The sequence below is a fragment of the Mustela nigripes genome, chromosome 15 (assembly GCF_022355385.1).
Source record: "Mustela nigripes isolate SB6536 chromosome 15, MUSNIG.SB6536, whole genome shotgun sequence".
Taxonomy (NCBI): Eukaryota; Metazoa; Chordata; class Mammalia; order Carnivora; family Mustelidae; genus Mustela; species Mustela nigripes.
The window spans coordinates 82,682,443-82,697,589 of NC_081571.1; the positions used below are offsets into that span (position 1 = coordinate 82,682,443).

The window sequence follows — 15,147 nt, forward strand, 5'->3', positions numbered from 1 at the left end:
CTCTCGGGGACGTGGAGCATCGTTGTGGGTGTTCTTCCGTCAAAGTCTGTTTTCTGACTTCTGTATTCCATTAACATTTTGTCTGATTACAAGTCTAGTCTTGGGTCTCAGTAAAACTTAACACCCCTTCACGGCTTGCTTGCTCCGACGGGCCCAGGACCTTCGCGCGTGTTCGAACTCCCTGCTACCCCGTGAGGACAGTCACGCCCGGCCTCATTTTGCTGTGGAGCGGGGACCACAGAGACACCCCCGATTGGGTCGGGCACAGACAGTGCCTGGGGACCACAGTGCAAACCCCAAACATAGACCCTAATTCCTGCTCTTCGAGGATCTGTCGGATGGGGGCTGGGTGCACGGCCGCGGTGGGGAGAAGGCAGGCCTCCGGGGGGCAGGCAGTCAGGCCCCTGCGCCTCACGCAAGAGCCACACAACCGTGGGTGGACAGAAGCAGCCTGGCCGGCAGCCGGCATGAAGCAGAATGCAGGGAGAGTGTGTTAGGAGCGGGCGGTCGAGAGCCAGCAGAGTCCAGAGCAGGACGCCCCTGGACAACCAGGCCAAGGGGGCCCCATCCTGCCCTAGGTGGGATCCAGGCGCGACTCTGGCTCCTGGTGGGCCCTGCTCGTCAGCCAGGTAGGGTTTCTGTCTGTGTCGGGACAGGAGCTGTGAACGGGGCGAGGCCCGAGTTGGTTGAACCCAGGCTAAGGATTCCCTTCACCTTCTGCAGCCGGGAGGGGCCGGGGCAGCCTGCGGGAGGCCTGGGCACTGTCCTAGCCGAGATGCAGGAAGGACCCCAGCCAGTCGCTACATTTCTTTCACCATTGTCGACCAAGAGCAGTGGGCCAAATAGGTCCGATAAAATTGACACCGCTTCCCAAACCAGGCCTCTTTTGCTTGGGATTTTCGGACGTTCCAAATGTATCTTTTTCTCAGAGGACCATCCTAAGAATATCTTATTCAAATATTCTGGTCCGGGGCTTGTCCTGGCTGCCCGGCACTGGGTCGATGGAGGAGACCAGAGACCCCACACAGAGAAGACCGGCAGCCTCGCACTTGTATGAGACATAACGTGTGACTTAACTGATACTGGGAAAATCGCTCCTGTTTTCTCTTGAATTTCGAAGCTGCAAGATGTAGGCATTGTTTCCTGTGACGCATTTATCATCACTGCGTACGGTTTCGCTAAGTGAGTGCTTTTCAGCCATCCCAAACCCTGGTCCCTCGTTTCTGTTCTTGGACTAACGGCCGCGTCCCACTTCGTTGTCTTCACAGGGTGAAAAGGGGAGTGCTGGGGAGCCAGGAGTAAAAGTAAGTGAAGCGGCTTCTCCTCGCCGGGGGCCCCCAGGTGTCCCCCGAGAGTTCGCGGGGTCTAGTGACATTTGCCTGTTACTCCAAGCCGCTGCTGCTTCTTTCCAGAGAAGAGTTTTAGACTGTCTTGCCTCGTGCATCACAAACCCCAGCTGCTGAGCGTTTCCTGGGGTTTGGAAGGGACCCTCAGTGGGCTCAGAGGGCAGGTGTGGGGCTCGAGGCCCCAAACAGTTTGGTGACGGCTTCCGTCTGGGTCCAGTGCGATGTTGCTCTGCTGTCTGGTCCTTATCACGCGTGCCCCGTAGCTTCATCACGCGTGCCCTGTAGTCTTAGCCCTCTCGGCGTCACCAGCTACAGGACAGTGTCCTGGACTGACAATAATCCAGGCCTCCCGGCCGACTTCCTGTGACCCTGTGTCGCGCTGGGTGAGGGGGGCTGGGGAACCCAGGAGGTGGGCTGGCCAGTCGGGGGGCTGCATCCCCCAGGGATGTGTGACCAGCCGGCCGCCTGACATCTCTGTCCTCTCCTAGGGCGTCTCCTTGAAGGGAGAAGAAGGAGTCATGGGTTTCTCAGGCCCGCGGGTAAGCCGTGCCTTCCGTCACTGCGGTTTGTGTAGCTTTGTGTTGTAAGTAGACTGCGTCTTTCAGAGTAGTTTTGGGTTCCCTGTGAGGTTGGGGTAAAGGTACAGAGATGTCCCGTACGTCCTCCCAACCCCCGCCTTGCCCTGCCTCCCCCACTCCCAGCGTCCCCACCAGAGTGGCCCCGAGGGACTGGTGTTGGAGCTGGTGCCCCTCCACTGGAGGAGGGCAGGAGCGGGACAGAGAGTCACGGCTTCTGTCCATGAGGCCAACTTAACCTGTAGGGACACCGTGTAGACCGGCTCCAGCCTGAGAACTTGACTCTCGTGTCCCGGAGAGTCCAACAGAAGTGTCCCTAGCAGGACGGGGCGGGGAACCGAGGAGTGTCTCCCCCAGGGAGATTCAGCATCTGTGGCCCCCCATGCCCGAGGGCACACCTCTCCTTCAGAGCGTGGCCTGAAGTGACACCTGCCCCTTCTGTCCTCCCTCTGCCGGCCAGAGCTTGGTCACCTGCCAAACCGAGCGATAAGTGAGCTGGGAAGCGCGGCCAGAGCAGAGAGAAGGTGGCCTGGTGGTGACTTGCGAGGTGCCACTACCACTGAAAGGACACTTGCTATAATCCAAACATCGGGAAAGACCCCGAGAACGTGGGAGGGCAGGCCTTGCGGCTTCTCTGCCGCGTGAGCCACACCGTGCTTAGTGACTTCTCCAGCTCTCCTTTGGGGCAGATAGGGCGCGTTCCCTGCGCGGGTCGCTAAAATGTCTGCCTCCTTTAGGAGGTGACGATCCTCCGGTGGCCCCTGCGCGGGTCGCTAAAATGTCTGCCTCCTTTAGGAGGTAACAATCCTCCAGTGGCTTCACTATCTCGTAGCCAAGTATTTCACGCGAGCCCGAGTCGGTGCCGTGGCCTGGCCGTGCCTCCGGAAAGGGGCCGCGTGTTCTGAGCGTGCGCTCCTGTGTTCTCTTCCTCCCAGGGTGCTGCCGGCTTCGACGGCGAGAAAGGTTTCCCGGGACAGAAGGTAAGTTGGTGGCGGGAAATGCCGCCTGCTCCAGGGTCAACACGTCTTACAAGGGTCAAACACGATGAAGACTGTGCTGTCGCGGGAAGAGAGATCGTCCCCCAGAAAGACACGCTCCAGACCCTGCGTTTACAGCAACACGGACCTTCCTTCCCCCAGACCATTCGTGGTGCCCGAGTCAGACCCGTCCCGTTTGCTCACCTCTAAGACCAGCGCGTTGGTCTGTCCCCTGGCAGCCTCCTCTGCGTCGCCGGGCGCCACTCTCCGGAGAGTTGCCGGCGGGGTGGCCAAGGGTCTACCTGCGTTTTTCGTATGTTGATCTCCCACATTTTGACACTGTGTCTTTAGTGATGACCCAATTTGTTATGTTTTTTCTGTGTTCTGTGGACCAAGTTTTGACAGTTTTTAAAAAGGAATTCTTAGGTGAGAAAAGTGTCCCGAATCTGGGTCAGACTCAGGATGGTCTGAGTGCGGTCCTACGGGAGCGTACATGGAGAAATAGTTCTCTTGTGAGCGACGGAGCTCGGTTCCCCGTGTACCGCGGCTGGTGATCCGATCCCAGGAGATGTAGCTGGCCTCCTTCCCCCGTGGATGCCAGCGCCTCCCCACCAGCCCCGCGAGGCAGCCATGGTCACGGTTCTGCTGGCCTCGTTTCAGAAGCCCGCGGGCCCTGGGAGGGCATGCCTCTGTCCCTGGGTGCAGCTGCACGGGTCAGGCACACGTCCACACCAGCCAACCAGCTCTCCCGGACGCGCTCCATGACTGCGCGTGAGCACGGACGTGCCGGCAGACTTCTGTGCGGCTTACGGCAGGGCCAGAAGAGGATGCTGTGTGGCTCCCGACCCCTCACCGGGCCTCCTGCACCTCACCGTGTGCAGCCGTCACACCGTCCACGTGATGGCGTGTGACTCTCGGGGCCATGGGCTCGGCGTCCACCGTTCAGTCCTCACAGGAGCCTTTAAGACTCTCTTAGAACTCAGCTCAGCCTCCGAGTCAGGACTGCGCTGGAGCCCACTCCTGGCTCCTCGCAGGGTGGTGGCAGGACATCAGGGGAGCCAGAAGGACGTGGGGCTCACCAGCGTCCCACCGGGGCTCCCCCTCGTCTGTCCAGGGACTGCAGAAGGACGGCCTCCCAGGCTCGGTTTCTGACCTCGCCGGCTCTGGGCAGAGCCTGAGAACCTCCGCACGGGCTCCGGCCACTCCAGTGGGACCGGCCTTGACTCCTTCCCGCAGCCTTGTCTGGTCCTCTCCTTCCCGCTGCTTTCAGCCCAGACTCGGGCCAGGGCGCCGACACCAGGGTTTCCCCGATGATGTCTGTCTTCTGACATGAGTAGCTGATAGGAGTGTCCCCAGGGCAGCGTACCTGCAGGACGGCAGTCCAGGCTGTACCCAAGCAGAGGCCAGAAGGCCAACGTCCAGTGTTTGGATTCCAGTGATCAAGAGAAGGGACAGAGGACCCAGCAAACGTGAGCCTCTCTGAGTCGCCCCCTCCGCCCGCCCACGCAGCCGAAGTTCTGTTGTGAACCCTTCTGTGCTGGCCATGTGCCAGCGAAGTGAAAATCATGATTTTTTTCCTGCACCCAAAACTAACGAGTTTTAGGCTCTTAAAGATCAGTGGGACAAAGTCGCCCCTGGAACTCGTTGTTTACATAAGACAAGATGCTCGGCAGACACCACCTGGGGCCTCTCGCTGCCGTGGCCAGATGTTGGGACCCAAGGCCCACAGCCTCCAGGGAAGACGGGGACACTTCCGGCCGAGCGCAGCGTCTCTGTGCTGAGACAGTTTACTCGACTGTGCAAATAGGAAATGCCGGGGAGACGGATGGATGGTGGAGTCACCTGCTGGTCAGACCGCCAGCATCGCAGACGTGACAGCTGGCGTCCTCTTACTGGACAATGTGCCGTTACTCCTCACAGTCCAGTTCCTAGTCTAATCCCCAGATAATTCGTCCTTGACCACCCTCCCCTGGCTTCCCCCGCCCCTGCTGTCACGCCTGCACCTGGAAACACAGCGAGAACCCGGCAGAGGTTGTCAGGACTCGCAGCATCCCAGACGATCGGGCCCCCAGCTGCCGAGGGTCTCAGATGAGCCCCGAGTGCGAATGTTCCCCTTTACCCTGCTGAGTTATACCTGCTCCTCCGTTCCCCTGCTAACGGGAGCTCCCAGGGAAGCTTCCAGAGCATGGTCTAGTCTCGGGAGGGAACCCCTGAGTGCTCTTCCGTCGCCCCTTCCCGGTTTTCTGGGATTGCTGGTCCCTCCCAACCACTCAGACGCAGCTCGGAAGTGTTGGTGCTGTTTTGGCGAGAGCACGTCGTGTGGGGGCCGCTGCTCAGGGGGTGATGTCCCAGCCGGCAGGTGACACCCGGGCGCATGGGGGGACAGGCGCATGGGAGCGTCCAGCTGGGTCCAGGCTCAATCGTTCTGCCAGGGCACATGCGGCTCAGACCGAACGCCTTGTCACCGGCTCCGTTGCTGGCAAGGTCTTGTAGGATTCCCTGCCCGTCTCGAGAGATGGCCTCAGATGAGATCCACGGGGCTTGGGAGACGCCTGCCTCTACTTGTGCATCTTCAGCAAAACCTAGTGAGGAAGGACGTCTGTCCCCACAGAGGTGCCCTGGAAACCAACATCACCACCCTCCATGTTCCTTCTAGAAGTCAGGGCTCACCGCCCACGTGCCCTGGCATTTCACAGGAATCCGGCAAAGAATCAGCGTGTCCCCGGCATCCCGAATGTGGGGCCTCACTGTACGCAGCCGTTAGGAGAGGGGATGAATTTCTAGATTTTTTAGAAAGCTTTACGCAGATCTCCAGCTACGACGCACCCACGAGAGCAAGCGTTCCCTTTCGGTGAATACTCAAGGGAAGTAGAAAGGAGCACTTTGCTCTTGTTAATTGAAGACAGATTTCTGAACTAAGAGGTGTTAGTGCTTCTGTTTGGTGTTAACACAAAGTTTTCCAAGCCCATCTTGAAAGGTATTAATAGATGGTCAGTCACAAGGTCATGCACGTGGGGCCTCCAGGCCTCTGAAGGACGCGGCAGGAAGGACGCAGCAGCCCCGGGAACGATTCCTGCTCCGGAGGTGAGCCTGAGCCCGGCGAAGCCCACAGATCTCGCGGCTACTCCAGAGGAAGGCCCGGGACCGGAGGAAGGCCCGGGACCGGAGGAAGGCCCGGGACCGAGGAGGGCGGCCGGCACCGCGAGGAGGAAACGGACGGCTCCCACCACGGAGGAAACGGACGGCTCCCACCACGGGCACGAGCAGCACCAACAGCAGGAAGGAAACGTTACTGCGCGAGGAGGGGGGCGCTGTGACCAGCTGTGGCCCTCAGAGACCCATCAGCCAAATGTCGCGTTTGAACTTGGTTTGGATCCTGATTTAAACAAATCCACTCAAAAAAAAACCAAAAACAAAAACCTGTGAGACTCAAATCAGGGAAAATTGGGCAGAGTGGGTCAGAGGTAATTTAATGACTGGCGAGTGTTGTTGGACATAATAATGGGGTTGTGGCCACTTCTCCAAGCCCCGTTAGAGGTACAAATAACCATGGAGCATCTTTCTTGCAGGGGAGCAGAGGACCGAACGGTTATCAAGGCCCCAGCGGACCCCCAGGACCCAAGGTGAGCTCAGTGTCCCTTTGGCTGGCGTCCAGACCCGCGCCGATCACCCTGTTGGAGAGGGCGTCCCCCATCCCGTGTGACACGAGATAAGCAAACACGTGACCCCGGCCCTGGACAGATGGGACAGACACGGGTGTATTAGTCACAGGTGTTGTGGGCCCACAAGGTTGCGTGCCCCACAGGGGTGCATGGAAGTCACAGCCCAGGGCAGAGGGAACAGAATGGGCCGTGGGAGCAGGCTTCCCGGTGACAAGAGGGCGGGGCATCCCCAGTCCCCGGGGAGATCACGGTTACCTTGTGTGAATAATTCGTGAGCCGGCAGGGCAGAGAAACCCCGTCAGCTGGGGACCAGGTCGGGTGCCGCTGGTCTGGTAACGGGGACCCAGCCGGGCGGGGGGGACTTCCCTGCTCGGGGAGGGGTCTGTCTGCTGAGGACAGGGCTGTTCAGTGGTTAGGCCTTCGGGGCCCTGGGAGACTCGAGAAGGTTTGGGTCTTGCCCTCCAGCTGGAATTAGATCGGGGTCTCATGGCATCACACCCCGCCCACCCCTGTTGCCTCTTGCTGCCTCCGGCTCGTGTCCGCAGGTGGCCTGGACCTCACTTCCCCACGGCCCCGAGGAGACAGGGGCCCCAGCCGGTGGCCCACCGTCAGCTCTAGTCCCTGCAAATTCGCAGAACGTTCCAGAATGCCACAAGGCGGGTCCCCCATTCTTCTGCTCTCTTCTCTTTCTCCAGGGAGAAGCGGGCGACCGCGGCCCCCCAGGCCCCCCGGCCTACTTCCCTCACCACCCCCTCACTAAAGGTTCGTATGTCTGCATCGCACGGGCCCTCTCTTGTTCCAGACAGTCGTGAACTTGCCGGGAAGGTTTTCTAAGTAAAACAAAACAAAGCAAAGCGGAGCAAATGGTCAGAACATAACCTTTGGAGAACACGAGTCTCAGGTTCAGCTCCCCTCGCTGACGGTGGTGTCTCGGACCCCCATTTCCCGCTGTCGGAGAGAGAGCCCGGCGCTCCCGCGGAGACCCCTAGGTTGGGAGAGTCCCTCATCCTACGTACCTCGTGCAGGCTCTGCTTTCCGTCTGTGATGATGCCACGAGAAAACCCGGTCCTCTCCCCCTCGGGCTTCGAGGCAGCAGCCCCAGCACTGCCCCTCCTTTCCGCACGGGCACCGGGATGCTCCCGCCCCTGCGTACCCTTCGGAAGCCCCAGACTGGCCACGGTCCGTGATCTGTAAACAGCCACATCCTTCGAACCTTTCGAGGAATCCCCACGTATTTGCATGTGACCAACTGCTCAGAAGATGTCCCCACTGTCCCGGTGGGGCCCTGAGTGTAAGCGAGCAGTTCTGCACGTGATGTGGCTAACGCCCGTCTCGTTATTTTACTCAGCCGCCCAGACTGGTGGGATCGTACCAAAATATTCTAATTCTGTGATACGAGCATTGGTCTCGTGTGTGAGTCCTTCTGGGTTAAAAGGAAAAATGCTTTCAGCGCCCTCTGAAGACTTGTAGGTGTGTGCGCTTGTGGGTAGCTGAGCAGTGCTGTATAGAGCCCATGGGGGCAGCGATAATTGCCATCATGGTTCACGGCGACTTCCCCAGTGTCTGGGACAGTGCCGGGCAGATAGTAGGTTACCGGAGCAGACTGAGAAGCGTATGCACTATGTCCTACGCATCAGAAAGAGATTTTAAAGGCTGAGTGTTTTAAAATCAAGACGGTCTAATATTTTCCTTCTGCACTGAGCAGATCGGCTGGCTCCCAGCTTCATATGTCCAGGGGTCAAACCCCCCCTCTCCTGCGTGGTGGGAAATTTACATGTGTTTATCCAACATTGTTGAGAACATGGAGTAGGACAGGGGACAGAGTAGGCAGAGGACAGAGCCCATGAGCCCCCGAGAGATGGCTTTCCAGGGCAGCACTGAGAGAAGAACACCTTGGCTCGCGGACACAAAGCTGGCTGCGTCCCCAGTTCATACATCCCAGTAATGAGCGTGTTGGGAATCCATGCTCAGCACCTCCCTGGACGGCTGGCACGCACCCTCTTCACTGTGGAGTCCGACGTGCGTGCCACGCCAGAAACCCCAGGAAAAGGAGTGTGAGGTCCACGCACTGTTCGTGGTTATGGCAAGATTGAAACATGGCCTTTGCAGGCTTCGGGAACACAGTTGTTGTTTTTTTTTTTAATTGACGTGGGCCATTTTTCAAAAACGTCACTGACCAAGAGCCCAGAATTCATCCACTTCCCGTTTTCACCAGCTCGTGTTTCTAAAACCATGCTGGAAGGCGATGGCGTTGAGTGGGCACGTTGGCAGGCGCGGCTGCTGACCACGACAGGCTGAGCAGATCCCCTCGGGGAAGAGGGAAATAAACGTATCTTCGCAGAGTAGCTTCGCTGGAGCTTGTCCGGACCCCGAAGGCTGGGGGAGGATTGTATTTTTTCTTTCTCATGGTCGCAATGTGACCAAAACCATCCACCTTGCTCTTCTCCCAAACTAACGAGAGCGTCTGTGGTTTCACTTGGGTTTTGTGAGCTCTTGCTCGTGCCGGACGGCCGGCATCTGCGCAGCGCTCACGGGGCACGGGCGGGGGTCTCAGCTGCCGCCATCGCACCTGTTGGTTGATGGACTTTTCCTAACCACCCCCCAAGATGGGGACCGATGTTAGCCCTGTCTTGCTGGTGGGGAAACTGAGGCACAGAACCTAAGTGACTTGCCCAAGATCTCATGTGTAATGAGTAGAGGAACAAGGGTCAGACCCAGGCAGATCTGTTCTGAGTGTGGGCCTGTCTTGATTGCAGGTGCCCGAGGTGACCCAGGATTCCCAGGGACCCATGGGGAACCAGGAAGCCGGGGTGAACCAGGAGACCCGGGCCCCCCGGGCCTCCCCGGCACATCGGTCAGAGATGAAGGTAACTGACCCCGTGGTATCAAATGTGTGCCCCACCCCCCAATGTCCACACAGGGCCCTGGCCCCTTCCTGACCGCTCAGCCCTGCCCTCAGCGCTCTCACAGACGAGGCTCAGTGGCCCCAAGCGACCTGGGCGCAGGCCTCCCGGGGAGCGGTCCACCTGCAACGGTGACCCCCACAGGGCCGGGCTGGCGGCTGGCAGCAACTAGCGCGATGCCGTGGGCTGGCCGGCACGGGCGTGGGCAGCTGCCGGAGCTCGTGGCCGGGGCCGCGACGCACAGCATCATCTGGGGCTCTTCTGAGGTTGAAACAGGGTGATGAAGTCTTCCAATAGCGTCTACCCTTACGTCGCTGGCTGGTTGGAGACCCACGATCCTGGGGCCCGCGGGGGACGGGCACTGACACAGATGCTCCGTGTGAGAATCTCATGCTGCTGGTGGTCGCTGTTGGATTTTCAGATGGGAAGAGAGGCTTGCCAGGTGAAATGGGTCCCAAAGGCTTCATAGGAGACCCCGGCGTCCCCGCGCTGTACCCCGGCACTCCAGGCACTGATGGAAGGCCAGGACTCCAGGGACCCCCAGGGCCTGCCGGACCACCAGGACCAGATGGTAAGTGGAACGAAACTTGGGTTCCGGCAGAGCTGCCTGGCCCGTGCCAGAGCCTTACAGGTTTCTGTGCTACCTAATTCCATGAACCAACGCAGTAGGCACTGTCCTGGGGTGTGGCAGACGCCCTGGGCTGCGGACAGAACAGCCAGTGATGAGGGAAGCCGTTGGGTACCCACAGGCCCGTGGGCGTTACCCAGTGGGGTGCGGCCGCCTCTGGCTCCAGTGAGGTCAGCCGTGCGGGGGAACAACTGAGCAGCGCGGTCTGGAAGCAGGTGTGAGCTCGAAGCTCTCTGGCGGCTTGTATTTCGTTCCGTCACCTTCTTCCAGGGTGGAGGCCTCCTGCCTCAACTTGTAGCCTCTCTCCTCCGTCTTACCGGGATCTGGGGCAGACTTGACGGTCTGCCTTCTCAGCCCGCGCACAGCCAAGGCTGCCCCCGACGGCAGTCGACGGAAGAGGGGGCTGCGTTCCTCGAATGAGACGTGGCCGCCGTTGGCCAAGGCCAAGAGGCAAGACTCGCAGCGTCTACAAAGCAGACAAGCCTGAGCTTAGGGGCCCCGTGCTGCCTCGGGGCAGCACTGAATCCTGGGGCAGAGTGACTTTCCAGGTCCCCGTGTCCCCATGCTCCTCGTTCCGTGGAGAATGTTCCAAGGAGGCGGGGGACGTGCCGTCTGTCTTTGAGCTTTGCCGTAAAAGCAGTTATCTTGTCGGCTGCCAGGTTTAAAGGGTGGTTTCAGCCCTTGTAAAAGCTGCTAAAGGGAACATCTCCTCCCAAGAGCTGGGAGAAACGAGGCTTTGGGAGAAAACGTGAGGTCACAGTTTCTTTCTCTGTGATGCCGTCCGTGGTTTATCAGCCTCTCTTTGAAATATTTGACTTTAAATTCCCTGGTTTTCTCCTCCCGCCCCCATGATCTCTGAGCTTCTTCTCTCCAGGCAGGGAGAACAGCAGGTCGCTGACAGACAGTGCTTGATCTCGGGTACGGGTCAGGCTCGAGTCTGTGCCTGGGTTGCTCCCGGCCGTCCCTTTGTCCTCTCTGGAGGACAGCCGCTAGGACCGGTAGGAGCCTCTGTGCACACACGGCTTTCGTTGAAAAATCATCAGCCCCTTCGTGTCCTCCGGTCAATGTCGAAGTGTCCAAGAAATGTCCAATTTTCCTTCAACTGCAAAGCTAGATTCGCACGTTCTTCTGGAAATTTTTAGGTGCAGATAATTCCCTGGAATTTGCCAAAGAGTTTGAACAGTGTTATCTTTAATGTATTTTTATCCCGGAAGTAATATTTATTACTGTGACATCAGTGAGAAGGGCCAAGGGCTTTCTGGGAGCGTTATGTTTCCTGAGTAAATGTTATCTGCTAAGTGTTCCCTTTGGCAATAGGACAGGGTGTGTTTAAAGTTTTTAAAAGCATGAAAATTTGCCTCTATAAAGGAGTGCGGTCAACCTTGTCCTTGTCATTATTCCAGTAACTAAATTCCGTTTTACCAAAGATACAAACACCATCTTGCTTTGTAAATCTTGCTTAGGAAGTCTGTGATTTACTAATGTAGGTTTTCTGTAAACAAATTAGTTTCTTGTGCATATTTTATCCATAAAATGCATGGAACAGTGTCCAATAAATGTCATCAACCTGCGATGGGAAAAGCACACAACTTAAGTTCTCCTTGAAATATTTCTTTTATCCCGTGAGACACATTGTTTCCAAATCACTTTTTTTTTTTTTAAGCAGTCTCTTGTACAGAAAGTAGCCAACCGTAATGGCCTTTTAAAACATTTTTGTGCAGAGTCAGAATTTAATACCAGTGACCTTGACTCCCACACAGTTCTTCCACTTTTCCCCTGGAATGAAACGCTTGGATTCCTTTCTTGTTAACAGCCCTCCGTCCTGTGGTAGTGTGGCTGCTGATGAAAACCAGCCCGTTTTCAGTTTCTGCAGTTCCCACAGAACCGAGCTACACGTCGGTTTTCTTTCTGAGCTAACTTGCTTGTTTGTGATTCTCGCTGAGTTCATGGAATCAGGTGTCGGGGCAGTCCCAGTGTTTTCTAGAATAGTTCAGATTTCTGCCAGCTTTGTTATGCCTCTTCCAGAGAAGCGTGGTACAGACGTCTGAGAGGTGCTCCGCTGCCCCGAAGGTGGAATCACGAGCGTGTCAGGTGAAACCCAGCAAGCAGGGAGGGTGCGCCGTGGGACGGCCGTGGGGCTCGCCGGCGGGGACTGGCTCTGTGCCAGACTCAAACCCCGCATCCCCGAGACACCATGACTGAGTGCCTCCCTGTCCGCTGCGCTTCTCACAACATCCAGACGGTGTGGAGGTGTAAAATAAAGCCCACAAGGTCCTCCGAGGCCTGAGCACTCTTGACCTGGTGGCCAGGGACCGGGTGCACGTCCCAGGGGTGCCGTCCTGCTCCACGGGGGGACGCAGCCCACCCCTTCCTCGAGGGCCTTCCGCAATGCCGCTCTGTCCTTCCCCTCCGAGCTCACGGCTGTTCTGGAGGGGCTTTTGTTGCCCCCCCCCCGTCCCTCCTGCACCGCTGGGGAGACGAGAGTCCCTCAAAGTTCACTCTCGGACCCTTGTCTCTGTGCCCTCAGCTTGGCTGGACCGTGCGGCTTCTCCAGGTGAAGCCCAGACTCGGCCCAGCTCTCCCCGTGTGTCCGGCCCAGGCCTGCACTGGGCCCCAGACTCACTCAGACAGTCGGCCTGTCCCGTGGCCACCCTGCCTGTCTCACAGATGTCTCGGAGCTTCATGCGTCCAACTGAACTCTGGGTCTCCTGCCGCCCAGGCCCCTGCCCGACCTGCCCTGAACGGGGCCTCGCCCCTCCCCGCAGACCCGGGAGCTCGGGCCACAACCCCCGGGCGTCCCGCAGACACCTCACTTGCCAGCAGCCGGGACGCCTCTGCCTCTTGGCTCCGTCCACTGCCCTCTGCTCACCGCCTGCCCTCCCCGAAGCCAGCACGGCACCTGCCGTGGACCTGCCGGGTAGACCGTGTACCGTGTAGCCCACTCACGACCGGCCTCTCCTCTTTCTTTCTCTGCTGGACTCTCCGCAGGGGGCAGGCGGGGGCAGGTAGATCTCTAACCTGCGCGTTCCTGCCACTTCCCTCCTCAGAACTCGAGGGCCCTGGGTGCCTCAGCCGGTTAAACCTCCTACTCGTGATCCCAGCTTCTAGTCGTGATCTCAGGGTCGTGAGTTCAAGCCCGACATGGAGCCTACTTTAAAAAAACAACTCTGCCCTTGGGGTCAAATCCACGGCCCTGGCATGGCCCCTTCGCCTCCCCTCGATGCCCGGCTTCCCCCCACCTCAGGGGCTCCCGGACACACTCCTGCTGTCTCTGGCGCGGTCCCCGGTGCCCGCCTTCAGCCACTGTCTCTTCCTCTCTAGGTCTGAGGCTCTGGTCTTAGAAAGGACTGTCCTCGGCCATTTGAAATGGGCTTTCTCCGCTGCTGTCTGAAAGCCCCACAGCCCAGGCCGTCCTTGAGATTCGGGCTGGTTTGTTTAGGATTATGTGCCTGCCCCACCCCCACCCGCTTGTTAGCACCCCGAGCGTCCGCCGTGTCGCCTCCAGTGTTCCATGTACGTGGCTCCGGGGCACCACAGGGCTAGCCAGGGCTGGATGTGTCGGACACATCCGTGCATGAAGGACGGATACCGTCTTCAGTGTGCGGAGAGGCCAAAGAGCGCGGGGCAGGAGGACCCGCCACCCGACTTAGGAGCGTTCGGACTGAGCTCCGCGTCTGGTGTCACTTCTCCAAGCAGAGGAAATGCCCTTAAAATCCGTGTTTGCTCCCCTCCCGGCTCTCTTGGTGGCCTCTTTCTCGCCGCCCCCAGGTACCACGGGGTGGGGATGACAGCAGGTGTTTCAGGGCGTTGGGGGTTCTGGGTCTGGCGCTGTGAGCGCCACGAGGTTTGTCTGCGAGGCCAGGCTCTGGGGGACATGCCCATCCTTGCCCATCAGCACGGTTCCCGGGGCGCGATGCCCCGTCCCCGCCACGAGGTGGCGCTGCTGTTGAGAAACCCTGGAGCGATGTGCGGGCTTGAGCTCCCGTTCCTTGGGCTTCCGGTATCCTTGCTCGGAGCTCTGGGAGCCTGGAGACGCGGCAGGACCTCCGGGGGGGCCCTGATCCCGGACACTGGGGGTGAGGGTCTGGAAGGGGGTGGGAAGTCAGAGGGTCCCAAGTCGTCTGCGTTCACCACGCAGACCCACGCGTGCACCTGCTCCGGGGAACCCCCGTAGGGAACCGAGGTCATTTCCATATCTTGGTTTGTTTGGGATTTTGTCTTTTGGGGAGCCCCAGGTGGTGTGGGTCTTGGAATAGGAGTCTCAGGACATACAGAAAACATGTGGTGGATTTCAGAGAAACAGCGTGAAGATGTCCTGTGTCCCTCCATCTGTGAACGCCTGCAGACATTTTGTGGACAAGAAAATCACTTTTTTTAATTATTATAAAAGAACGTGTTTAATATTCAGTGTTTCAAAATATATGGGAGGCTAAAATCAAAGTATAATTAGTAAAAAAAAATCTTAAGAAACTAAAAAAAATTTTTTTTTTAAATAGAGTAAAATACGTGGCTGAAACATGAAAACATTTCCTTGGACTGCAAGAAAGGTTTTCACAGCAAAGGCTTTTATGTCTCGCTCCCAAAGGAAGACTGCAGAATAGGCTCTTGCTTCTCCCCCCATTCCCGGGGACTGTCCTGGAATGGAGCTGGGTCCTCTGTTGGGGGACCCGAGCAGTGACCCTTCCAAGCCTGGGTGCAGGGAGAGGTGGGGTCTCGGTGCGGCACTCATGGGCCCTCCCTGGGTTCTCTCCGTAGGTTTCCTTTTCGGCCTTAAAGGAACAGAAGGGCAGGCGGGCTTCCCTGGGCCTTCTGGCTTCCCCGGCGCTCGCGGACAGAAAGGATGGAAAGGTACGGACTGTCGCATCGCGAGTGCCGGAGGAAGGTGGGGAAACCACTCCTGTGGCCCGTGCTGCTGCCTCGGGGCGCCCAGCCCTGCGGTGACCCTCACTCCCCCCATCTCTGACATCCCTTCGTCACGGACCCTTCTGGGGGTGCAGAGCCCAGTAGGGACGGAAAAGAGGAGCAGGGACGCCTCGGGCTGAAGCTGATGATTCTT

The 15,147-nt window shown here is 58.4% G+C and overlaps 1 protein-coding gene across 2 annotated transcripts in view; it reads left to right on the plus strand.

Moving 5' to 3' along the window:
• COL4A2 (collagen type IV alpha 2 chain) overlaps positions 1–15,147 on the plus strand; it is a 154,496-nt gene that overhangs the window by 108,855 nt on the left and 30,494 nt on the right. For both annotated transcript variants that reach the window (XM_059377881.1, XM_059377882.1), the window contains 8 exons: positions 1,269–1,304; positions 1,835–1,885; positions 2,857–2,901; positions 6,468–6,521; positions 7,256–7,322; positions 9,317–9,427; positions 9,885–10,034; positions 14,847–14,939. In XM_059377881.1, coding sequence (XP_059233864.1) covers positions 1,269–1,304; positions 1,835–1,885; positions 2,857–2,901; positions 6,468–6,521; positions 7,256–7,322; positions 9,317–9,427; positions 9,885–10,034; positions 14,847–14,939 — 607 coding nt within the window. The remainder of the gene's footprint in view (positions 1–1,268; positions 1,305–1,834; positions 1,886–2,856; positions 2,902–6,467; positions 6,522–7,255; positions 7,323–9,316; positions 9,428–9,884; positions 10,035–14,846; positions 14,940–15,147) is intronic.